Source organism: Kogia breviceps, chromosome 4 (assembly GCF_026419965.1).
Source record: "Kogia breviceps isolate mKogBre1 chromosome 4, mKogBre1 haplotype 1, whole genome shotgun sequence".
NCBI lineage: Eukaryota > Metazoa > Chordata > Mammalia > Artiodactyla > Physeteridae > Kogia > Kogia breviceps.
This window is the reverse complement of record NC_081313.1, coordinates 118,430,439-118,457,577: the sequence shown is the minus strand read 5'-3', so window position 1 is coordinate 118,457,577 and position 27,139 is coordinate 118,430,439. Positions and strand designations below refer to the sequence as shown.

The 27,139-nt window shown below is 40.3% G+C and overlaps 1 protein-coding gene across 1 annotated transcript in view; it reads left to right on the top strand.

Annotated features, from left to right (window-relative positions):
• Positions 1–1,079: 1,079 nt before the first annotated feature.
• LOC131756077 (protein diaphanous homolog 1) overlaps positions 1,080–27,139 on the top strand; it is a 41,281-nt gene continuing 15,221 nt past the window's right edge. The window contains exons 1-2 of the mRNA XM_067031803.1: positions 1,080–1,317; positions 27,050–27,076. Of these exons, the coding sequence (XP_066887904.1) occupies positions 1,201–1,317; positions 27,050–27,076 (144 nt within the window). The 5' untranslated portion in view covers positions 1,080–1,200. The remainder of the gene's footprint in view (positions 1,318–27,049; positions 27,077–27,139) is intronic.

Genomic DNA, 27,139 nt, shown 5'->3' with positions numbered 1-27,139 from the left:
CCAGGAACATGCAGTTGAAATCTTTTGCCAGTTGTGGGAAAGATAATTAAGTCCAGACTTTGAGGGCTTACTGGGTACCACAGGCGTTTCACACAAGGGACAGATGTAGCTATTCTTGAGAATAGATGAAATTACTGAGGGAGAAATCAAGCTAGTAGAGCAAAGAACACACTTTTGGAGAATGCCTGCTCTTTTCACTCAGGTTTGGTTTATGTCAGTAGGGAATCCTGGTTAAACATAGGGCTTGGCTGTCAGACCAACCTGGTTTTAAGTTTTTTGTCACTTCATTATGTGTCCTTGGGCAAGTCACTTCAATTGTCGATGTCCAAATTTCCTATCTTTAAAATGGTGAGACTAGTGGAATCTATCACATGGCATTGTGAGGATTCACTGAGAGAATATGTGTAGAGTGTTTTTGCATAGAGTCTGGCATAGAACAAGTGTATGGTAAATGGTTAACTATTAGTAAGCTTCAGGCACACTGTAGCAATAACTAGTTTTTCCAGATTAGAAACATGGAAAGTAGTAGACCTGGGATTTAGAACTAGGTAATCTAACTCCAGAGCTAGTCGACTTCAGTCTAGCGCTGGCCCTGGACCAAGCTCTGTTCTTGGTACATAGCTTTCAATAAATGGTAGCTATCACTTTATTCTTTCATGTGCTCCGTGGGTATTGCACACATAAAAACTATATTATCCTGGAAAGCCCGGCACTAAATTTTCTGCCAAGATAACAGTCTCTCTTATGCGATTTTTGGTTCAGATAATAATATCCTGGTCTGGAGTGTGAGAGGGTCCAGGCTTTACAGCCACGTGGGCACTGCGTGGGAGCAGGGAGGCCTGCGCCGCTCCAACCGCCAGGGGGCGCTGCCCGGGAGAGTTGCACCGCCCACTCACCATCAACCCCCCAACGTGGGTCTGAATGGTTAGGCCCGCCAGGCAGGTAGTGCGCTTCCGCGGTTTTCCTCCACCCCCCTCCCTTCGCCCGTTGGTAGGGGCTGCGTGTCCGGGCGGAAGTGGGGCAGGCGGGCGGGAGCGAGGCGTCGCGGTTGTATATTCATGAGGCGCGCGCAGCCCGGCATGCTAATGAGGCGGGGCGCGGCGGCTGGCTGAGGAGCTGCTGGGCGGCGGCGGCGGCGGGCTTGGAGCTGCCGGGCGGGAGCGGCGTAGGCGCGGGGTCAGTAGCAGCGCGAACCTGGACATGGAGCCGCCCGGCGGGGGCCCGGGGCCCGGCCGCGGGACCCGGGACAAGAAAAAGGGCCGGAGCCCGGACGAGCTGCCTTCGGCGGGCGGCGACGGCGGCAAATCCAAGAAATTTGTGAGTGTCCCTCCCACCCGGTTCCCTCAGCCTGGCCCCGTAACCGCCCTCCGGACCCCGAAGACCCCCGCAGCCGGCCCCAGGGGTGCACGCCCGTCTCTAGGGAGCCGACCCCGCGCCTCCCTTACTCGTTTTGCTCGGTCTTGGGCTCCGAAGCCCGACCTCCGACTGCTCCGGGACCTCCCGGAGCCCCGGAGTCCCACCCGGCTCTTGCCCCGGCAACCTCGGGGCTTCCTCATCCCCCAGCCCGCACGCTCTGCTCTTAGCCCCCGTAGCCCTGGCCGGTCTCGGCCCCATCTGTTCCCTCTCAGCCCCACTTCCTTTCTTTTTTCTCCGTTACCCGAACACGCCTTCTCTATCTCGATCCTGTGTGCTTTTCGGGGTCCATTTTCTCTTATTACCCTTCCCCCAGTTTTTGGTATCCTCCTATTTGCTTCTCCAAAGGTCACTTCCTTCCCCAAGATTGATCTCTTTCACCTGCTAACTTTCCTCCAGCCCAGTCTCCTCTCTGGGCCCTCAGCCCAGTGTCACCTGATAATCTTTCCCCTCAGGAATGTTACCTGACTTGGGCCCTGCCTTCCCTCCTCCCTTGGACGTTTGTCCTTGCGACTGCAGGAATGGGTACCTGCCCAGTTACTGTGGTCATTGGGCATGACGGGAGTTGGCTTCCCAGTGTTTCCTTAACCAGAGAACCTGTCTCTTTGCCCTGTTGCTTATCACTTATCAAGGGGTTCGAACTTCTCTCATGAATATGCCCTTCTTAGGACGGTGATCACCCTCCCCCATGAGGAAGTTAGAGTAAAAGGCCAAGAAGTTTATGAGTTCCTAAGGGAATTGCCTTTTGTACGTTTCCCATGATAACTATCTCTTCAGCTCTTGTGCCACATCCTGTGCCCCAAGGCTACTGACAACCTTTTTCCAACTTGTACAGGAGTCTGACTTTCATCAGGTGCCAATTCCAATCTGAAAGAATATTGATATTCGTGTAACACTGTGGTATCTCATTACCTTTGCACACACAGCATCTTTTTTACTCCTCTCTCCAGGGAGTTGTTTGCTTTTTACTGTAGAAGCTTTGAAAGATAGGGGGCGCTGTCCAAGAGAGAGAGTTTTGGATCTTAATAACCATTTGCTAGTTGTAACTGTAACGTAGTCTTCTCTCCCAGGTAATTACTCTGCCACCCCAGTATCTCTTTCTACTAACCAAAAGGTTTCTAACCTTTAACTTTTTCTTTCTCTTTTCTCTTATCCCTACCCGTTAGCATTCTGACCCAACTCCACAAGTCTGGGTAGAAAACTGAGAAAGTGATGAAAAAGGAGGGTAATGTTGCTTTGGGACCTAGAGGGTTGAAATGTGGAGAGTATTAAACAGAATTAAAATAGTGACTCATCTCTTCCTACCTATTTCTAGCAGGACAGGTGCTTCTGATGTCCTTTCCTGTGACTGTAGGCTGTCAGTCACTGCCTGTGTTTTTATCTGGTGAACGTCTTTTTTCCCCCAGAAATGTAGGTTTAATAGTAGTGACAGCTTTCCCCCTATGGTGACCAAAGCAACATTCCCCTATGTTTCTTTAGGATAAGCATGAACTTCTAGTTAGGGAGCTTTCCTTCTAAGCCTTAAGTTTTAAGGCCCATATTTCTTGTATTTCTGTATCATTTTGTTTTGCTTTTGTTTCCATGGTTACCCTTCCTCACCCAAATTCCAGCTGTTTTTGCTGATTTACAGTGATCTCTGTTGTAACTTGTAAATGTTTTTCAGGTTCTAAATGGAATTTTACACGTGCTTTTGTTTTATCTAACACTTATGTGTTTCACAGATTTGTAAATTCTACTAAGTGTGTGGGGCTGAAAGGTGAGATACCTGAGGAAATTCACCTTCTTTTCACCTGTTTTTTGGAATGTCCGTGGAGTCTTGTGTATGCTGAGTGGATTTGGCTCAGAGTTGTTGGTATTTGCTTTAGAGAGGGTGCAGCTGAACCAAGTTCTCTTTTTCTTTCTGAGGTGTTGGTCTTAACTCTTAATCTGCAGAATTTTAAAAAAATATGTAGCACACACAGGTAGTGAGGAGAATTGCATTCCTGGCTAGGGAATTGGAAAGTTTCCAGGAAAGTAGAGCTGCTTAACCCCTTTATTGCCAATTATACCATACCTCAAGGCTTCAGGATATTCTGTCTTTCTCATTGCTCTTTATATGAGAACTCTGTGGAAATGAGAGCCTAGGAGGAGCATTGCAATCCACTTCTCTTTGTGTCTGTGTATGTATATGGGGGTGGGTAGAGTGGGCGATATTGCTGGTTTGCTTTTGTTACACATGGCATAGTTTTCTTGAACTACAGGCTAAAAGTGAACCCAAAGCTGTTTCTCCTCCACCTTTTCTACAGTGTGTGTCCTGGGGAGCTCCATTAAAAATGCATTTTATAAAACTGCACTGGTTTGGACCTAGTGTGCCTGAAGGTATTTGTTTGCATCTGAGGGGTTACTAATCCCTTTAGCTGCTACATACCTTTCCAAGCTGATGCAGGTTCTAATTACAGATCAACTGATGAGAACACAGAGCTCAGAAATTGCCTAAGATCTGCTCTTTACCCTTAGAGGCATCTTGTGTGGAAAGGACACAAGGAGTCTTAAGTTTAAACAGTGGTAGGACTCATCTTTTTAAAACATGTGGTTGTTCGAGATGCTAATGTGTGTGGTGAAGCCAGGCTATCTGGTGTTCCATTCCCCTTGGTTATTCTTGAGTCTGTCTTCTCCTGGACCATGAACTTCTCCCTTGTCCAGCATTATACCAGTTCCTTTTGGAAGCCCTTAAGATGAAGGGAAATAAAAATGCTAAATGAACAGTGTTTTCTGCCTTTTCAGCAGTAATGAATGTGGGTGTCAGAGAGACTGATTTCTGAAATATGTTTAAGGGGAGTAAGTATAATCAGGATGTTAGGAAGCTGCAGAGTATTCCTGCATTTTACAGACTCCATGTCTTCTCATACAATTGAGAACTGATCCATTTTAAGAAAGAGTATCCCATCTTGATTCAACTAGGAGCCTAACTTTGTAAAACATGAATTTTAGTGTGGGATTAGAAATAATAGAAGATATGTAATTTTTAAAATCTTGTTTAGTTTTGGATGCCTATGTAAAATTATTGCTGTGTTGCAGTTTCATGCCCTTCTAAAAACAAAGTGAGGGACTTCCCTGGTGGCGCAATGGTTAAGAATCTGCCTGACAATGCAGGGGACACGGGTTTGAGCCCTGGTCCAGTAAGATCCCACATGCCATGGAGCAACTAAGCTTGTGTGCCACAGCTACTGAGCCTGCACTCTAGAGCCTGTGGGCCACAACTACTGAGCCCACGCGCCTAGAGCCTGTGAAGCCACCGCAATGAGAAGCCCTCACGCCACAATGAAGAGTAGCCCCCGCTTGGCTTCAACTAGAGAAAGCCCGTGCACAGCAACAAACAGCCAAAAATAAAAAATAAAAAAAATTATTTTAAAAATAAATAAATAAAAGCAAAGTGAGAGTGAAAGTATATTTAGTAGACCCCTGTACATCCAAAATGAGAGCAAAGATGAAGGATGCCAGGCAGACTTTTAAACAAATATTAGGAAAGGTAGAGATTATGAAAGAAGTGGAGTTGTTCATGCAGATACCTGCTTCTTTAATTTTGATCCAAAAGGTTGCTGAAAACCAGGGAGTATGCAGAGAACTTTATACAAGTCATTTGTGTTTTTTGAAGTTGATAAACACAGGGATTACTTAGTTTGGAAAGAGGGAGGGGAGGCTTAGGAATGTTATTGAGAGTTTGAGATGACAGAATGATACCTTAAAAATTTGCCCTCTGCCTGCCTGGTCTTTAAAGAGACAGTACAGGGATCCACTGGATGATGTTACATTTACTTGTCTCAAAGGAAATCCTCCCTCAGAGGAGGTGAAACTGAGGGAATGCCTCAGAATAAAAATCTCTGCCTTGAGAGAGTTGTTAAATGTTGGGATATTTTTATAAAAACAGATGAAATTTTTATGACCTGTAAATTGTTTATTTAAAAAGCTACGAAAATAGTAATAAGTGAGAAGTGATTTAACTTTGTTGATGGGCCTATGGGTCAGAATAGACTAATTTTATTTCCTGTGTGATAAAATCAGCTTTTGTTATCCCCTGGGGTGTTCAGTGTATTTTATAAATGGATTGCCACGTTATTCTTGGAGAGTGTTATATTTTCAGTGAAATGTAATAGAGGCTTAAAAGATAAGGTTATACCACATATGATTTAGAAGAACAGCTTAAAATCATGTTTATTAACAAGAAATATTAGGTATTATAGGGAAACAAAGAGTTTGTATATGCAGGTGGTGTTTTCTCTCATTTTATGTCTCAGCTGAAATCATGACTACAAAAAGCATCCCCATATTGAAACAGATCTTAAGTGTTTTTCTTTATTATGTTGAGCCTTCTATTCCCAATCACTTTTGTCTGAAAGCAGTAGGAAAGAATTCACCTCTTGCTAACCAGCGAAGCAGCATGGGGTGTTTGCCCCTAGTTTGGGTTAGATGAGACAATGCCAACCCTCTCCCTGTGCCTAGCTGTCTTATCATTCCTTCCCTCTTTGTTTTTACTACTGCCCTGCTGCTATAAGGACTGGTTCTAGTCCCTTGGATAGCCAGGCCTTTGGGGAATCAGGAGCAGTAAAAGATGCTTATACTAAAATTTCTTAAAACCTTGAACATAAAATTGAAAAGTAAAGAATATTTTAATCACTATGAACATATCTTACCTTATTTTCTGTCTTTTTTTTTAATAAACAGTTTTTCTAATCAAAGAACCTTTTTTAAGAAAGTAAGAGAATTACTGAAGGAAAAGGGAAATTGAGGGAAATTTAAGGAATTCTACCACTGATTACCGGGTAGCTCTGGGTGAATCATTGTTCTTTCAACTTTGAGATTCTTACTTCCATTCATTAGTAAAGCTTGCTGTGAATGGTAGTCTTAAAATTTTAGAGTTGGAAGGGACTTTCAATGTCATCAAGCCCAAACACCCACTCAGTGCAGCAATCCCTTCTTAACAGTTGTAAGTTGGAAATTGGATAAATAAATAGAGGAGGCAAAAGCATAAAATTTTGGATTCTACATTTCCTTTAGTAAATTTGAGGATCTTGGAGGAAAGGGATTATATAAAAGGAACAGATATGCTAGAAGCTATGAGACTGAAAGGGAAAAGATTGAAGAAATTGACTCTGTTGCTTGGCTCTGTGACAATTAGGGAGAGTCAATTTGTCCTTTAAATATTTGCTTAAATTTCTTCCCTCCAAGAAGGGGGATGAAACAGATAAGGGGATACAAAAGAGAAAAATCATAAAGAACTGAATTAAGAGAAACACAGCATTCCTATGTGGAAGCATTGTTATATGGAAGATGGGAAATTCCATCCTTGATTGTGGTTATAAGTGGTCTTTAGGCAGTAGCTACTTTGTCATTCTGTTAGGTAGCAGATACGTAGCGTTTATGGTGTCCTAGATTATTTTTCTGGATTTCTGATTCTGTGACTAATTCCCTGTTTTAGGAATAGTACTGTTTGAAAGCAATAGGATTTGCATTTTCTTTGAAGACTTATCATACTTCAAGGATCCAACAGAGGTTGCTTTATAAACCATGTTTGATCCTAAAGGTCACAGAAAACCAAGGTAGTGGGCTTATATCTCAGATATAGCTGCCTTTTTTTTTTTTTTTAATGTTAGAACTTGAGGATCAAGTAAAAAGATAACCTACACTTGCGCTTTTTTTTTTTCCCCCGCCTAGAGTAGCTCATACTTTATTCAGGGGTCTTCACCTGTTTGTTTTGCCACAGATCCTTTGGACATCTTTTTTCTTTAAACAGCTTTATTGGTGTATAATTAACATAGAATAAACTGCAAATTTTTAGTGCACAATTTGTGAACCCATTGCCACAGGCAAGATAACGAATATATCCATCACCCTCAACGGTTTTTTCCTGCCCCATTGTATTCTCTCCTTCTCATTCCTCCTTGTGCCCCAATCCCCAGGTAACTAACAACTGATTTGCTCTCTATGACTGTAGATTAGTTTGTATTTTCTAGAAGTTTATATAAATGGACTTATACACAATATGAACCCTTTCTTTTGCCTTCTTTCAGCATAATGTATGTTAGCTATATTAATAGGTCATTCTTTTTTATTGCTGAGTAATATTACATTGTATGGGCTTACCATAATTTATTTATTTATTTGTTGATGGGCATTTGGAAAGAAGTTGCCAAACTGCTTCCAAAGTGGTTATACCATTTTACATTCTCGCAAGTAATATATGGGTTCTGGTTCCTTGTCAGCTCTTGGTATGATCAGTCTTAAATTTTAGCCATTCTAGTGGGTGTGTAGTGAGTGGACAAAGAATGTCACTTGCCATTTCAGTAAACAAAGGATATTGTGGCCATAAAGTCATCAGCCACTGTAGGAGTCCCTGATGGTGCACCCTGAGGGGAATTCAGGGAGGAGAAAAACAGGTTGCCAGCCACCAGGCCATCAGTCACTGTAGCTGTCCAGACTATGCACCCTGAGGGGAATTCAGGATGGAGAAATACAGGATACTGGCCTTAGGTAGTTAAGATGCATATCAAAGGAATGATTTCAGTAAGCCCAGACACTTACATCTTCCCATACACAGAAAAGCACTAAAAATCATTAACTTGAGATGTCTGTTTTTTTGTGATTAGCAGTAATCTTTTGATGTTCAACTTCATGGCTTTTTTTTTCCAGCAATAATTCCTGTATATCCTGGCTCCTCTCTTAAATCTTTGGAGTAGTCCCTCAGAGCTATCTGAGAGGCTGCCATCCCGTGCTTTAGTCCTCAGTAAGGCCTCTGAATAAAACATAATTTTCAACTTTAAGGTTGTGCATTTTTTTTTCAGTCTGCAAATGGTATCTCAGTGTGGCTTTAATTTGCATTTCCTTAATGATGTTGAGCATTTTTTCATGTGTTTATTTGCTGTATATCTTCCTTGAAGTGTCTGTTCAAAAATTTTGCCCACTTAAAATTTTTTTATTACAGTCTAAATACAAGTCCTTTGTTGGATATATGTTTTACAGATGTTTTCTTCCTCCTGTGACTTGCCTTTTCATTTTCTTAACAGTATATTTTGAAGAACAAAAATGTTAATTTTGATGAAGTCATCCAATTAATTGTTTTTGCTTTTTGTATCATATTTCAAAAATCTTTGCTAAAATCACAGTCACTAAGATTTTTCTCCTAAAAGTTTTATAGATTTAGCTCTTAAATTCTCCTCTTATCACTGTGGAAATGTCAGTTATATTCCACATGTTCTCTTTGGGGTGTATACATTTTCACCCGTAGACAAGACAGACCATTTCTGATACTCTTGGGATTGGGGACCTTTGAGAGTCTATAGTGAAAAGCATTTTCATCTCTTATGTGGTGTTAGAAACCTTTTGTTTTCCTGTACTCAGTGTGCTACAGGTTGTATAATGCCAGTCTTCCTATCTATAGATATTAATGAATGCTCAGCATCTTTATAGATAGGAAGATTACTTCATTGCAGACTGGAAGGACAGGGAGTAATAATAACAATAACAGTAACAGTAATAATAGCACTTGTTTGTTGCATACTTGCTATAGCCCTAGTGCTGCACTGAATGACTCTAGGTATAAAATAGGTACTATTGTTATTCCTGCTTTCTAGGTAATTAAACTAAAACTCAGTGAGATCAGCAACATGCTTGAGGTCATAGAACTGGAATTCAAACCTAGGTCTGGCTGATTTAAACACACCCACACACAGCCATCTTCTTATTCACTGCATTGTATTGACAGTTTACAAATGTCCAGTTTTTGCACTTGTTGTATCAAAGAGTATTCACTGTTAGGAATTTCATAGAAAATTTTGATGGTATATCTTTAGAGCCCTTTGACTACTGCAGTCTATTAAAACTGGACTCTTTTTCATTTCAGTTAGTGGGAAAAGAAGTGTTGGGTCTAGATGAACAAAGTGCAGTGGCTAAATGCCTAACTGCGTTTTGCATTTAATAATTTAGACTTCGAGACCATTGCAGGAATCTTAATTAAACCTTTCTTAGGCATGTAAAAGTAGCTGTTATACTGCATGCAAAATCTCCCTTTCCCCTGGCTCATACGTTATTAAGAAGTTGTCTAAATTATTATTATTTTTTAATGTAACCTTATCTCCTTTGTAAATAGAACAGCTCTAACAGCATCACCTGGCAGGAATTTTAGTTGTTTAAATTGCTGCGAGCAGCAGGTAGTGATGACGTATAGGAAGGAGGAAGCTGTTGCTAAACCAGCTCCATGGTTATCTTTCCTATATTTTAGAATTGGCCCTGAAACAAATAAGGATTGCAAATGATTACTAACTCTAGGGTCTCTCCTGAGTCTGGGGACTGCTGAAGTTTATTCTTTAGACCTGGCAGTTATTTGCCTGTGGTTAATAATTAAGACATTGCCACAGAGGTCCAGGTACCTGGAACTAGAATTTTCTGTATGATTGGTGGCAAAAAGTAGAGAATAGAGTTTCTCTTGTTTGTGTGAATCTACCCTAGATCCAAAAGGCTGAAGATCAAGAACCATGTGGTTGACCTATCAGGTTCAGTCCATGCTTTTTAAGAGATTGTAATCTCAGCCGTGTCTGTAGAAGAATAGGTAGGAAAAGCTTAAAGGCCATGAGCATAGACTTCAAAAGCTGTAGAAATTCAGAGAATTTAAGGAATTAAGTGGAAAGATTACTGAGCTGAGAGTCAGAAAACCTGTTTCAGAATCATAGAATGCTGGAGGTGAAAGGGATGCTAAAAGGTATTTAATTCAAATCCTTTATTTTATAGATGAAGGAATGTGGGCCTAGAGAAGTGATCTGTCTAAGTTTACAACTAGACCTAGGACTAGAACCCCCATCTCTTACTCCTACTGAAATATTCTTTCCATATATTGCTACTTAGTTTGACTTTGCTGCTAATTAACTGTGTGAACTCTGGGCAAGTCACTCTTCTCTTCTTGGTCTTTCCTTGTAAAATGAGACAGTTAGCATGAATGATTTCAAAGGTCTACACTAATGTCCCAAATTCTACATAAATGATCTAGAATACAATTGTGGGCAATGCTAGTTAGCTTCATAGAAGATGAAGGCCCTGGAACATGAAGGAACATGATAGGCCCTGGAAGTAAATCCAGGGATTGGTAGAGGAGAGGGGTAAGGGGTTTCGTGGGGTGGGGAAAAATGTGAACAGAGGCTCAGAGGTTTGAATGTATGGCTGTAGTAAAAAGAAATGGCCTGGTTATAGCAGTAAAGAGGATCAGTGGGAGATGAATCATTTAAGAAAGCCACTTCATGGAGATTATTTTATCCCTGGGAGGGCTTTTAGGTTCTCTTTCTGTAGAAACCCACGGAAAGCAGAATGGAAAAATTTGCATTTTGTAACATATCATGATGCATGTTGATGCAGTTTTTGGCCTTGTGAATATGTGGTGGTGAAGAACATGAATAGATTAGTGTTAAGGTTCCAGCAAATCACTTCTGCTATCTAGATGGAGTTTAGGTAGTTAAGTTTGTTTGATTTCCATTCCTTATCCATTGTAATAATCCATCTTCTCAGACTTTCAGTGATCATTGTAGATTTTAAAAGATGTGACTGTCTTCATCTGGATCTCAACACTGTAATAGTCAAATTGTGGGCTCAGAGACTTTCCTGGCAGTCCAGTGGTTAAGACTTCACACTTCCAATGCAAGGGGCGCAGGTTCAGTCCCTGGTCGGGAAACTGGGATCCCACATGCCATGTGGTGCGGCCAAAGAAAAAAAAAAATTGTGGGCTCAGGTGGAAAATTGTGGGAATAATCTGAGCCTATCTCTGGGACCTGTCATTTTCTTCTAAACATACTTTATTTAGCACAGTGCAGTATTGGTTTTGATTGCATGCTTATTTGAAGTGTTCTTTAGTCTTCCGTGAATGCACTATATATATATATAGTGTGTGTATATATATATATATATATATATGTATATATGTATATGTATATATAAAGAGACAGAGAAAGAGACAGAATGAAATCGAGATCTCTTGAGGAGGGTGGGTCTTATCTCCCATCTAGCTTGTAAGGTATCTAAGAGTGGTGGTGTTTAACTCACATTAGCAATAACCTGTTATGTATTTTAGTTTTACTATGAGTCTTGTGACTCTTGGGATTACTTTCAAGGTTCTCTATTTCTGTGGTCTAATGCAGGAGATTGACAGTTTTGAAAACATTAGTCCTCTCACCAAGGTAACTGTGAGGCAAAGAGAACCACTGACATGACTATACCAGACCAGAAGAACTCTGTTGAGAAAAGATTTTTATTTTTCTCTAGAGATAGTGTCTTAGGTTTTGTCTTGTATCAATATTTAATGAAGGAACATGTCTATCAGATTTAAAATCTGCATTATTTTACATAGTACAGGGCTGCCAACTTTTATCATTATAAATGAGAGCAGTATTTGACCCACTGCTCTAGGGATCGGTAACATACATTTAAAGTGAATAATTGCTAAGTTCCTATATTATTTGAATCAGTACCACAGTCTTTCATGGCTACAGAAAGGTTTACACACAATATTAAATAAAGGAGACCAAGATGAGTCTTCAGGTCCTCAGGATATGTCTGGATCTCCACAAAAAATGCTGCTGGCAGTAGGATTGCCTTACTTTTTTCTCAAAGTCACATATTTCTGTCCATAGCTATGGAGTTCCTTTGCTTCCTTCATTTGGCCGTAGAAGCAAAGTAGTTTTAAGGACTCTTCTAAAATTATTTCATCATGCTTTCATGGGGCCTAAAGAGACATTTTTAGTTTTGTTAGTTTTTGTGAAAGATGTGTGTCAGGCTCCCCAGGCATAGAGGTTTCTAGTGATTTCTTGATTCTGGTATTTTTAAAAGATGGGAGTTGGCCTTAGTTGGCAGCTCTTTGTATCCGCTAGGGCTTGTTCGTTACTTACTTCTAGGCCCATGGGTGACGTCTGTTTCCTGTGATTGAAACCACAAGAAGAAGTGGTGAGAAGTCTCTGTAGGATATGTCCTATCAAGCAAGCAGCAGGCATTGGGCTGCCCTCAAAAAGAGCAGTAGTAACTAAGCACTGTCTTTAAGGGTCCCTGAAGAGACCCTAGAAATGATCTGACTCAGCCTCCTCATCTTAACATGAGAAGGCCACTGAGGCCTAGAGGTATTAAGTTGCTCAAGGTCATGTAATTAGGTAAGCTAGCTTTTAGACTCCACTAACTGTTCATTATTCTTTCTCACATTGCATTGTCATCCCTAAATTTTGTAACTGTGTCCTGCCAGAGTGTTGCCTTAAGCAAAGTACTACTGGAAAAGAGTAAATGCTGGTGGGCATTTCGATGATTGGATGAATTGGATGATATTTTGCTTTTTGATGCTGTGCTAATTTTTATACTCTTTTAAAATAATTTTTTATACTCTTTTTGAAAAGACATACATACATTTTCAAAATAGCAAAATCTAAGAACCCCCAATTTTTATTTTTTATTTTTATTTCACTTAGTATTTGAATATTCTAGTTATCTCTATGCACAGATATTTTTACAACATTGCAATTACAGTTGCTACACATTTTCTGCTTTTAAAACAATGTGTCATAAACATTTTTCAGTTTTCTAATCTTTGAAAATTGGTACTTTTGTTTGAAATGGAAATTTTGTTTTATTTTGCTTTGGCTGTACCGCACGGCTTGTGGGATCTTAGTTCCCCGACCAGGGGTAGAACCCCAGCCCTCAGTGAAAGCATGGAATCCTAACCACTGGACTACCAGGTAATTCCCTGGAAATGTATTTGTATTAAAAAAGTAATACACATTTTTCTAAGAAAATGTAGATGTGTATAAAAATAGGGTAAAACAATATCCTAACTGGTTTTCCAGAAATTTTAGTTACTTTTCAATAGTTAGAACCAAAGAGAAAAATATATGGTACGTGGAAGTCTCTTTGGAGCCTAAGTACTTTGGCATGAAATTCTGTAAATTCTGTAATGTGTTTGCATTAGAACATAGTTCCACACAAGTATGGTTGCTAGAAGTATTGGAAGTTTCTTGTTTTAACTCTTGCTTATATTTCTGGTTATAGAGGAGTAATGAGATTTCACGTCATGCTGTCTTCCCCTTCCCTTCCCCAGATTTTCTCAAAATAAAATCTTTTTTTTTTTTTTTTTTTTTGCGGCACGCGGGCCTCTCACTGTTTTGGCCTCTCCCGTTGCGGAGCACAGGCTCCGGACGCGCAGGCTCAGCGGCCATGGCTCACGGGCCCAGCTGCTCCGCGGCACGTGGGATCTTCCCGGACCGGGGCACGACCCCGTGTCCCCTGCATCAGCAGGTGGACTCTCAACCACTGCGCCACCAGGGAAGCCCAAGTCTGGCTTTTTGAGTAGTAGTATAATTTTTGGATCAGTTAAGCTGTTATCAGTAGGTCATGATTACTTCTTATATTCAGGAATGATGTGAAGGTAGAAGAAGTGTAACCATCATTTAGAAATGAAGGGTTTGAGAATGGGATTTAAAACAAGGTGGCCTCATCCTTGATGCCTCTATGTAGAAGCAATATCAGCTGCAGGAACTTCCTGTCTGTCAGGCCTTTGGGTGTGTCATTCATGTGCTCACCCTTGAGAAAGAGTAGATGTCCTGCTACTCACATCACAACATGGGAGGAGAAGACAGTTGCTACGGAGATTGGGAAACAGCATTCCTGAGTCATTGACTCTTTCCAAATGAATGAACAACACCCCTTTTTTCTTAGCTTCTCTAAGCTAAGGCAGTGAAGAGAGAGGCCTAATAAGAAAGTAAAGAACAAGTAACAGTATTTGGAGCTTGAGAAGTATGTCAAAACTTTGGAAAAGTAGGTTAACGTTATTTATTGTTTTCTATATATTTATTTGAAAGTTTTATTAGAACCTTTGGATGTTTGAAAGGGAGGAAGCTTTGCTTACTCTGCCCTCTCACCAGATGACAGAATGTGTGTGCACCTCCTTCCTGACAGCAAAGGAGAGGGGCATGTCTGCCACACCATGAGGTACTTGATAGGAAACTAGGACTTCTAGAATGAGCACTTTCTCTAGTGGCAGCTTGTTTTCCCGGTCATTGAGTGCTTTGTAGTGCAGGGGGCTGGCAGTTTGTTTGCATGGACATAGAGGAAGAATGCAATGTTCCCAGCCTGGTTTCCACCTGTTCTGTTGAGCTGGAATAGTGAAACCTGAGTGGACTGTCCTTCTTCCTCTAGGCTATCAGCTATCTAGGATGCAGGCTCTGCCAGTCCCAGGCTTCAGGATGAGCTAAGCTGGAGGCAAAAAGTTGCCTTCTCCTTTTCCCCAAGAGACTTGCCTTCTTGGACTATTAGAGAACTGTTCGAACGTACTAGACCTGTCTCTCAGAGGATTGAATTCAAATATTAAGATAGTTTTTTCCCCTCATTTTAATTATAGTCGGGAAATGTGGTTTATTGGAAAGCAGACTCTAAACAGTTTTAGACGGTCGTGAGGGAAATTGAGTTTGTTGCTTTGAATTTATAAGCAAATTGCTTCAAGTTTATAATTATTGAAACAGGGAATGGAGTACAATTACCTAATAATGTTCTTTACATGGCCTTTAAAATATATATATTTATTTATTTTTGGCTATGTCGGGTCTTAGTTGCAGCACGCAGATCTTTCGTTGCGGCAGGCGGGCTTCTCTCTATTTGTGGCGCACGGGCTCCAGAGCATGTGGGCTCTGTAGTTGCAGCACACGGGCTCTGTAGTTGTGGCATATGGGCTTAGTTGCCCCACGGCATGTGGGATCTTAGTTCCTCAACCAGAGATCGAACCTACGCCCCCTGCTTTAGAAGGCAGATTCTTAACCACTAGACCACCAGGGAAGTCCCCTATATGGCATTTCTAACCTGTGCTTCACATGGGCCACTGCCTGGAATCTTTCTGGACTCCCTGGGTTGTATCAGGATAAAGATACTGATTCTGGAAGGCAGGAGTAGATTGAAAGACATCTTTTAATTAGGAATAAAAGCTCTTGGACTCTCCTCTACTGTGTTTCCTTTGTTGTCTCTTGTATGAGTTGTCACAAATTTAACTCTCCAATACTGAGTTTAGCTGTGGGGCTGCTGAGGCAGTGTGGAACTAAGTGGATGAGCTGCTAGAGTCTAACTTGCTCCATTAGCACTTTTTCCTTAGCAGTCATGGAGAAATGAGTGTGCCATCTCATTTCTGCGGGTTGCTAGATAATTTCAGTTTTCTTTCCCTTAAGTGCATTTAACTTTATAATGGTAAATTAGCTTTAGAGTTCATATTTTTCGATTTCTAGTCATTTTGTGCTCTTGTTTTAGACTTCCTTTCCTCTGATATACCTTTTTTCTTTGATTTTCTTTTTTGAAGTGGGTACTCCAGTTCTACACAACTCCCGTTGAGGCTGTTGGCACTAATAAGTAGTGATGTCAGAATCTAGTTTGTTTCTCTGTAAATGGTATATGAGGTATTGACTCATTCCATGCCATCCTTGGGCCATTATTTTTAAATGGAAGGGAAAGTTTCCTACGTTTGAATGTATTCATTATTTCCTTCTCTCTAGTTCTAATTGACTTCTCTATAAGGAGTGGGAATTGAAGGGAGTTTTCATTGGTTCCATCATCATATATTACTTACCTTTTACAAAACACTTTGCAAAAGGAAGTGCTTTACATCTATTTTATTATTTATTCTTCACACAAGCCCTGTGAGACAACATAGTCCTAAAGATTAGGAAGGCTGAAACTGTGGTGGATAAAAAGAAGAGCTTGGGAATTCTCTGGTGGTTCAGTGGTTAAGAATCCTCCTGCCAATGCAGGGGACACGGGTTCGATCCCTGGTCCGGCAAGATCCCACATGCCACAGGGCAACTTAGCCTGTGCTCCACAACTACTGAGCCCACACTCTAGAGCCCACAAGCCACAACTACTGAGCCCACACGCCTAGAGCCCATGCTCCGCAACAAGAGAAGCCACCGCAGTGAGAAGCCTGCACACCGCAACAGAGTAGCCCCCACGCACAGCAACGAAGACCCAGCACAACCCCCCCCCCCCAATAAAAAGCTTACCCTGCCTTTACTGTCCTTTAGTGGAAATGTAGCAAATCTTGTGGCAAAGCTGGAATAGGGCTTGTTGGTAACTGAATTCACTTCCATGTTATGACCCTCTGTTGCCTCACTATCCTAAGAAACTGAATGTCAGTCCTGTGCTAGAATTAAAAAAATGAATCAGAGCCAGACCCTGCTCTTTGTTCTTTTTGATTCTGAATGACAGATACCTTACCTCTTCCTTCCTGGGTAGGTATATTAGGACTTGAAAGGAAACTTGTTGGCTGCAGTGAGACTTATTTCCCATTTTACCCATAGGTAGCCTATGTCTTTACTGAAGGCTTATTGCTTTTCACAGGTGGTGGAAGACTCCCTAGGTGACATGTGTCCCACAATTGGATATTTTCCCCAAGGACAACTAACAAATATGTCATGTGGGCTGAAGCACCACTCAGGGTCCCCTGGCCTCATTCATAGGGAAAGACATTATTCTTGAAGGCTTGGTCTGAGCTGTCTATAACAATCGTACTGTACTGTCATATACCTTAACTTGAAATTTTTCTTTAGCTTGTTCAATTTGCATAAATAATGAATAAATGAATATACTGTGCTTGGGATGATGTTCTTAAACCTAAAGTGATGATAATTTTTAAAATATTTATTAAATATTGGACATGTCAAATGAACAAAGCATGGAGTCTTGCCCCCAAGCAACTTAAATCTGGTCCACAGAAACAGCTACAATAACGGTCTGAAGAAGGATCTGATATAAAATATTTAGAACCTGGCTTTGCTGAGTGCTTTAGATCTTTTTGTGAAATGATTGGCTATGGCTAAGTATACAATTTATAGATGAGGAATAACTTTTTCCTTATGCCATGTTGTAGGAGTACCGTGTCAATAGTACACGTGTATATTTTACGAGAAGTTTTTCTGTAGTAATAAGAGCACAGTTGCTTTTATAGAATGCTCTCTCACTCCATTTTATGATCTTAGTGGTCCCAAGAGGTGTGTGTCTGGTTTTGTCTTGTTTTTTAATAAATAGGGGAACTGAAGCATGAAGAATTAGCGTGATTTGCTCAGAATCATACTTGTAGTTGTTTCGCATGCCATAAATAAAAATTAGGACTCGTGATCTTTTTCCTTTAGCTAAAGTTCTAGATAAATTTTGTCAGTTTCCTTAATGTATTAGTTGCCTACTTTTACATGACAAACTCAATAGCTTAAAATAAAACCCACTTATTAGCTCACAGTTCTGTTGGTCAGAAGTCCAGCAAGGATAGTTTGGCTGGGTTCTCAGAGTATCACAGGGCTGAAATCAAGGAGTCAACTGGGTCTTTTCTCATCTGTAGGTGCTGGAGGAAAACCTTCCAAGCGCATTCAAGTTGGAAGAATTCAGCCTCTTGCAGTTGTAGCACTGAGGTCCCTGTTTGCTGGCTCTCAGCTCCTAGATGTTGCCTGTAATCCCTACCATTTGGCTTCTTTTATGCTCAAGCCAGAAATGGTATGTTGGATCCTTGTGTTTCTGACCTCTTACCCTATATGTAAAGGGCTTGTGTGATTGGGTCAGACTCACATGGATAATTTCCCTTTCTTAAAAGTCAGTTGTGCTAAATAATATAACCTAGTCACAAGAGTGATATCCTATAATATTTACAGTCCTGGTGATTATACAGCGTATGTACGTCAGGCTGGGAATCTTGGGGGGCATCCTGGAATTCTACCTACTACACTAAATATTTCCCTCACGCTGAATTAGCCCATGAGCAAGTGTGGATGTCAGAAGAGGGAGAGGTGGGAATTGAGTATATTGAGGCAGTGAATTGCATTGTGATTATAGGTGTTATGAGAAAAACCTGGGCCTCCTAGAATCATCACAGAGCAGGGGCCAAGTGGCATTCACCTGTGGTGTTCTCCCTTAGCCAAGAGCTCAGATATAGTTGTCCCCTATAAGTTAGCCTGAACAAAATCTTTAGAAAGTACTGAAATATGGGCTTGCTCTTACTGGTTTATATTACCCGTATGCTAGCCACGTGGTTCATGAGGTAAAAGTCCATGATTAACTATTCCTGTGAAGCACATTGGTAGGAATTAGAAACACTTTTTGCTATGTAAAGTACTCTGTGATCAGAGTAATGGTTAATCATATTCTCTTATTAGATCTCTCCTAACCTCTCTTCTGCTAAGGACACTACCTAATTACCTTTTGTTAGGCTACATGAGTATCCTGTTCCAAGAGACTGTCCTTAATTGTCTGAGAATTCTGTGCCCTTTTTGTGACTAGATGGAAAAGTTAAAGATTCAGGGAATTGGGTAGAAGTGAATCAGTGCCTTGGATGAATTTTCTTATATCCTTGAATTTATAATAAGACCAATTCTGTTACTAGGCAAACAGAGGGAACCTCTGACCAAAAAGACTGCCAAGTCTAGTCCGATCAGCCCACTTTTAAAAAGCTGAAGTGCTAATAGATGCAGCTACCACCACAACAACAAATCCAGCTATGGAAAAGGAGTTTTAGATTTCATTTGCATTTATTATAATAATTGATCAGAGTATGTTTCAGACTCATTCGGTCATAAATTTATTTTAATTAGCTTGGCCTCATAGGGCATACCTTGGGATCTTGACTTTAAATTTTGGTTTCTTAGAGAAACCAAACTGTAAAGTCTCTAGGAAGTTTCTTATTTCCTGTAGATGGTAACCAAAAGATTTATCTTACCACATATTACATTAGGATGTGGTGACTGAATCAGAGCTTTGAATTACACTCTGGAAGGAGAGCGAAGGGACAGCTTTTCATTTTTATGTTGATTGATGGTCTTAATGCAGAGCAGTGCCTGGCCAAGTATATTTATTCTGATGCTATTACTTTTGATGCAGTGTACCTTTGAGCAATTTGTGTTAATTTAAGTAAGATTTGGTAATACTGAGAATCTTTTAGAGGAAATGAACCTTATTTTAATAAATACAGTTTTGTTAAGCTCTTTTCCTGTACCAGCTAATGACCTTCAGAAATTTTTTTACCCATCTAATTCTATTGAATAAAAAATTCCTATAGAATAAATGTTTTTCTGTCCCTTTAAAAATATTTTGTGCTTCTATCTATAATTGTTTGCATATAACTGAAAGATTATTATAAAAATTGAGTAACAAGCAAAAATCTAGACTATGTTTAAATGATGATATTGCCACCCTGAGGAGGAGGCTCCCAAGTGTTGGAGTCATAGTCTGACTTTAGATTCTCTGTGTGTTTACAAGGGCTGCTTCTGAGGGTATCTGTGGGTTAAGCCATGAGGAATGTAGGGGATCACTACAAAGATCCTGGAATCTTTGTCCTAGGGATTTCTTTTACCTCTTTCATGTGTTAGATCTCCTGTTTCCTGTATTTCAGGTCTTTCACTTTCTTGGTGTGCTCCCTCATTTTGGTGGAGCGTATCCTACAATTGCTTCCTAAGGTGCACGGTGATAAATTTTTTGAAAGCTTCAATGTCTGAAAATATCTATTTTGAAGTCACATTTGATGAGTAATTTGGTTGGGTATAGAATTCTAAGTTAGAAGTTTTTTTTTTTTTTTTCAGATTTTAAAAGGGCCTTTTTTCATTGTTTAGCTTTTCGTATGTAGTTTAAAAAATTCAAAGCTTCTCTGATTCCTTTGTATATGACCAGTTTTCCTCCCTTCTTCCCCGCCCCCGCTTGCCCCAGCCGCACTGCATGACATGCGGGATCTTAGTTCCCTGACCAGGGATTGAACCTGCTCCCCCAGCAGTGAAATTGCAGAGTCTTAACCACTGGACCGCCAGGGAAGTTCCCCCTTCTTTCAAACTGTAGGATTTTCTTTGTTTTCCCAGTGTTTTGGAATTTCACCATGATACGCCTTTGTGTGGTGATCTGTTTCTGTCTTTTGTGATGGGAACTTATCCTTCAGTACTGGAAAAACTTTTTAAAAATTGACCTATGGTTGATTTACAATGTTGTTAGTTTCTGCTATACCCCAAAGTGATTCAGATATACATATGTATACATTCTTTTTTATATTCTTTTCCTTTACGGTTTATCACAGGATTTTTTTGGCTGTGTTGGGTCGTCGTTGCTGCACTCAGGCTTTCTCTAGTTGTGGTGAGCGGGGACTACTCTTCCTTGCAGTGCACAGGCTTCTCATGGCAGTGGCTTCTCTTGTTGCGGAGCATGGGCTCTAGGTGCATGGGCTTCAGTAGTTGTGGCACGTGGGCTCAGTAGTTGTGGCTCGCGGGGTCTAGAGTGCAGGCTCAGTAGTTGTGGTGCATAGGCTTAGTTGCTCCACGGCAAGTGGGATCTTCCCAGACCAGGGCTCGAACCTGTGTCCCCTGAATTGGCAGGTGGATTCCTAACCACTGTGCCACCAGGGAAGTCCCTATCACAGGATATTGAATATAGTTCCCTGCGCTATATGGTAAGGCCTTGTTGTTTATCCGTTTTATATATAATAGTTTGAATCTGCTAACCCCAGCCTCCCAATCCATCGCTCCCCCAGCCCCCTCCTTGGCAACCACAAGTCTGTTCCCTATGTCTGTGAATTTGTTTCTATTTCAAGATAGGTTCATTTGTGCCATATTTTATTTATTTATTTTTTTAATTAAAAAAATTATTATTTTATTTATTTATTTTTGGCTGTGTCATGTCTTTGTTGCTGTGTGTGGGCTTCTCATTGTGGTGGCTTCTCTTGTTGCAGAGCACGGTCCTAGGCGCTCAGGCTTAGTAGTTGTGGCTCTTGGGCTCTAGAGTGCAGGCTCAGTAGTTGTGGTGCACGGGCTTAGTTGCTCCACGGCATGCGGGATCTTCCCGGACCAGGGATCAAACCTGTGTGTCCCCTGCATTGGCAGGAGGATTCCTAACCACTGCACCACCAGGGAAGCCCTGTGCCATATTTTAGATGCCACATATAAGTGATATCATATGGTATTTGTCTTTCTCTTTCTGAATTACTTCACTTAGTATGATAATCTCTCAGTACATCCACGTTGCTGCAAATGGCATTATTTCTTTCTTTCTTATGGCTGCATAGTATTCCATTGTATATATGAACCACATCTTCTTTATCCACTCATCTGTTGATGGACATTTAGGTTGTTTCCATATCTTGGCTATTGTGAATAGTGCTGCTATGAACATAGGGTTGCATGTATCTTTTTAAATTATAGTTTTTTTCTGGATATATGCCCAGGAGTGGGATTGCTGGATCATATGGCAACTCTATTTTTAGTCTTTTGAGGAACCTCCGTACTGTTTTCCAGAGTGGCTGCACCAACTTACATTCAGTACTGGGAAATATTCTTGAATTATTTCTTTGATATCTTCCTCCTCTGTTCTCCTGTTATTTGGATATTGGACCTCCCAAACTGATCTAATTTTCTTATCTTTACTCTCTTATTTTTCCATCTTTGTCTTTTGCTCTAATTTTGGGAGATATCCTCAAATTAATTCTTATCTTCCAGCCCTTCTATTGAGTTTTATCTTGAGTTTCTGTTCTCATGTGTTCAATTTCTCAGGGTTCTTTTTCCTCTGAATGTTTCTTTTTAAAATGGCATTATAGGGACTTGCCTGGAGGTCCCGTGGTTAAGACTCCGCACTTCCACTGCAGGGGGAGTGGGCTTGATCCCTGGTCAGGGGAACTAAGATTCCACATGCCACGCAGAATGGCCACAACTTTAAAAAAACAATTTTAAAAAATGGCATTATGTTCTCCCTTGTGGATATTAATTTTTTTTCCTAATCTTTCTTTTTCTTGCATAGTCTCTGTATAATGAGTTGCTTTTTCCCCCTCTCTTATTAGGATTTTTCCTCATGTGTTTAATAATCCTTGGTTGTCTGTTAATGTTTAAAAATGAGGGGCTAAAAAACTCTGGACTTGGAAACTCTGGATGCATGGGTAGGGTTTGTTAGCTGTGCAGTTTATTGTAGGCTAGCCCTGTCCAATAGAAATATAATGTGAATCACATATGTAATTTTAAATTTTCTAGTAGCCACAGAAAAAGACAGAAAGAAAAAAGTGAAAAGAAACATGTGAAATTAACTTTAATAATAAACTTTTAAATCCAGTATATCGAAAACATTATTTTAACATGTAATAGATACAACAATTATTAATGTGATGTTTTACCTTCTGTTTTGTATATGAAGTTATTGAACTTCAGTTTTTATTTTACATTTATAGCACATCTCAATTTGGATGCTAAATTTTCATGAAGATACTTGATGTGTATTTAGATTTGAAAAAATTTACAAGTGAAAGGTAGATCCACATACCTAGCATGTTCCAAACATATAGATACTTAAGTTTAACAATAACAATAAAATATTAGCTTTTAATTTTAAATTTGGATAAAATTAAATAAAATGAAAAATTCCTTTTTCAGTTGCACTAGGCACATTAGAAGTGCTTAATAGTTATCTGTGTCTGGTAGCTACCATATTGGATGGCACGGTTCATCTGCTTGGACTATGTCAGTAGCTTAATGTTGTTTTTCAATTCCCCAGAGAAGGCTCTTCTAACCTTCTGCCTCAAAGGTAAGGGTTTTGGGGTGCTGGGGTCCTGAGAAACTAGAAGGGGGAAGGTGCTGGGTGATTCAGTTTATAGTATGCATAGATTAACTTACTCTTCTTTTTGGTATAGGATCTCTGCCCACAACTGTGCCTGGCATCCCCTGATCCAGAGATCTGTGTTTTACCCTCTTCTAAGAATAAATTTCCAGACTTCTGCTGGAGTAAGGGAGGGTAGTCTCCCTATGGCATGGGGGGAAGGGTGTTGGGGGGTAACGGAGGATCTACCAGTCCGACTGCTTCTTAAACAGCTTTCAAACCAATCTTATTTTTGGGCCTCCCCGTCCCTTCAACTGCCCATTTCTATAGGTACCTGGTGCTGCTAATTCCTGAGCCTGTTGAGGATCCTTAAGTACAATTTGGATTGGTCATTAGCTTTTCCTCCGGCAGGTTTAGGATTCCCTTTTCTTAGGTCTACTGGGTCTTAGTCCCAGCTTCAAAAGTTGATTGCAGTTAGGCTTTTCTTGTTCTTCCCAACCTTGTAGGCTCCTTCCCTCTATCATTTTTTTCTTTCTAAAAATTCCTTTTCTGTAGATGTAGAAGGGTTTCAAAAAGCGGGGAAATTTGATTCAGTCTACTGTCTTTTATCTGGAAGTTCCTATTAATCTGTATTCATGAGCAGATTTTGATATGCTAAAAAATTTCATTCCGTATTTATGCTTCCTTCAGTATCTATATTTGTAGTTAAAGGTTTTAGTATAGTTTTAGTGGAAGACTCAGTAGGAGGGACAGGAAGATGAAGTATTTAGTGAAGATAAGTAAGGGTTTATAGTTTGGGCGCAGAAAATAATTGATAGCAAACAAGGAGAAAGGTGAGTGTAGAAGCATTTAGAAAGAAGTAGGTGGGATCATTAGAGACTATGTTAAAAAGCTTGAACCTTTGGGGCATAAGGCATAAATATAGCTCCAGTAGCATTTATCTTCAAGGTCTCCACTATTTTTAGTCTTTCTTACTTTTCATGAGCTAGGAACCTCTTGTTGCATATCTCAGAGAATCCACAAAACAGTTAATGATACAGTTAAAAAAAAAAAACGTAACAAAGCTGTTTGTAAACTGTATGTTCAAGATCTGTAAGGAAAGCACACATAGTATTAAATAAGTAAATTAATACACCCTCAGTATACTGTAGCAGCAGGTTCCATTTCAGTAATGGAATTGAGCTTGCTGTTTGGGTGTTCTGTTGGGTTCTGAAACAGAATTTTGCCTGTAGTACTGTGATTCACTTTGCTGGTAGATGCTGCCCTCTGTTGGAGTAGTTGAGGAAATGCATAGATGATTTTTGCTGTCCTTACTCAAGTTGAGCACTAAAGCATGGATAATTCTTTTAAGGAATAAATCTGTTTCTAATGATGCACCAAGGAAAGCAAGGGAGACTGGTTTCTTCCTTCTTAAGAAAAGAGAGGTTTACTTTTGTATGTAAAGGCAACAGTTAGTGAGAATTAAATGGGAACAAGACAAGAATCTGGGGAATGCAAAGATTTAGGGGTTTGGAATCTGGAGACCAGAGTTCCATACCCAGCTTGCCCCTATTCATGTGACCTTATGATTTACTCCACCTGTCTGGGCTTCAGTTTCTTCACTAATGCAGAGACGGGGTGGAATAGATTTGAGGGCTTTTGCAGGGATTGGTATTTTAGGAGAGCAGCCCCAGATTATGGTATTTGTTCGTAGGAGATATAATGACTAAGCCTTAGGCTCTATCGTGAAGGAACTTAGTCTGGAAATGGCTAGAGGAGGCAATCAAAAGACAATTGTAATCCAATTCTAGTGCTGTGAGACAGGCAAGTACCTATTTCTATATACACACAAGGAGAGGTACCCATCCAATTAGAGGAGGTATCATCCTGTAGGGCCTGTTGGAGCTAGCCTTGAAAGCACAATCTAGTCTGAGGGAAGCAGCAGCCTAGAGAAGGTCTGGGGTTGTGAGACAGCAAGATCTATTTGTGGACCTGCAACTAGTTAGGATGCCCAGAAGACAGAGTTTGAAATGGAGGGTTTGTTGAGAGATGAGTCAAGGGAGAGAAGCCAGAAGTGTCATATGCTATGCTAGGGAATTTGGATCTTAACCTGAGGGCAGTAGGGAACTACTTCAGGGTTTTAAATGGGAAATAACATGGACAGCTTGGCATTTTAGAGCAATTACTCTTGGATATAGTATATAGAATGGATTTTGTGTTGGGCAGATGGGATTGAAGGCAAGGAGATCAGTTAGGAGGCTATTACAGGAAATCAAACAGGAGATCATAGTGACGTGAACTTCAGTAGTGGGGATGGAGGGAAGAGAAATAAGAGTCTTCAGACATAAAGAACAAGTTGTTGGTTTGTTGTTCTTTAACTTAACCTGCAGCTGAGATTGATTCATTAGACCCATGTTCTGTTACCTACGTTATATCCATCCCAGAATTGTTTGGGTTGTTGATTGGTTCTGAGGGAATGAGTTTGGAGGACAAGGTTTTGGAAGCACTTGCTCTAGGGCAAATAAGTTAAACCTTGGCAATGGCAACCTAACTATAAACATTCATCCTTTTTGTGGCTTGTTTCACCTCTGTGTGTCAGGTGACTTAGGTTGGTGACAAAAGGAACTGAGTCTCCTTGGGTGTTGCTGTCTCTGCTTCATCATCCTTCTGCCTTTGCTGCCCTTCTGCCTTTACTTTGTGTAAACAGCACACACAAAGTAACTTTAGATTCCATTGACACTGAGCAAGGATCGTATGGTTTTGGGTGAGTGATTAGCATTCCATCAGTAGAAGGTTGACCTCCTCTGGACCGTGGAGGGCAAAGTTAAGATTCACAGTTCACACTGGATTTAACCAAACTCTGACATGGGGCACATGAACATAAGGACATAGATTTTTCTCATCTGTTAAAAGGTTGGTAAGGTAGCTTTGTGGCAGTGTCAGAAATAGTTTTTCATTAGTTGAGGAAGGTTCATCAAGAGGCATTTACTATACTCTTCTAAGGACATTAGCAAAAATAGATATGGTTTAAAACTAAGTATTAGAATGAAGAATTCCTGCTTTCCTATACCTGCTTGTTCAGATTTTTGGCAGTAAAGTGTAGCACATGTACGGAAGAGAATATAAAACATACAGAATAATTATAAACAGAACATCCATGTAACCATCATCCATATCAAGAAATAGAATATTATTGCAAGCACCCCTGAAGGCCCTTGTCCCCTTCTGCAGTCATTACTCTTCCACCCACTTCAGGTAACCACTGTTTTGCCATTTGTGGTAATCATTCCCTTTATAATTGTACATCCTAAGTAATATAATTTAGTCTTGCATGTTTTTAATCTCAGTGTAAAGAAATAATACATTCACTTTTATGTTTGTGAGTAGCTATAAGTTCATTCACTTTCTTTGTGTAATTGTTTTCCACTCTACCATTATACGAGTTTATCCATTCTATTCTTGATAGCTATTTGGATTGTTCTCTGTTTTATTGATAGATATTACAGTGTTGCTATGAACATTCTTCTTATACACAACCTGCTACATATGTGCAAGCTTCTGAAGGGTAGATTTATAGGAACTGATACGTTGAGTTGTAATATATATGCATATTTTAACTTTACTAGATCATGCCATACTGTTTTCCAAAGTGGCCATAGCAATTTACATTCACACCAACAGTGTGTGAGAGCTCCCGCTGCTCTGTGACTAGACAGACACACATGAAAATTTTTGCCAGTCTTGAGTGTGAAATGATACCTCGTTGTGGTTCTAGTTTGCATTTCCTTGTTTACTAATGCAGTTGAACACATTTCATAGGTTTATCAGTCATCCCATTTAGAGTTTTTTCAGTTCTCCACCTTTTTTTCCCCAAAGGGTTATTATATTTTAGTGACCTTAAAACTCCTGCCCTTTACCTAAGGGAATGTGCTAAGGAATAGTCTGGCAGAAATCTAGCATGTGGGAAGGAGCCTAGATCCTTTCAACTTACTTTCTCCTCTTTTTTTCCCCAACCCATCTGGTATTTGGGAGGTTTCCTGGCATTTCACTGATCTCTCTTCCCTTTCTTCTCCCTCGTTTTTCCTGTTCCTAGACTCTGAAGCGGCTCATGGCAGATGAGGTAAGGAAATTTTGTTCAGCATGTGCATGGCTCATTTCCTACACTAAGATATTTACCAGTTGC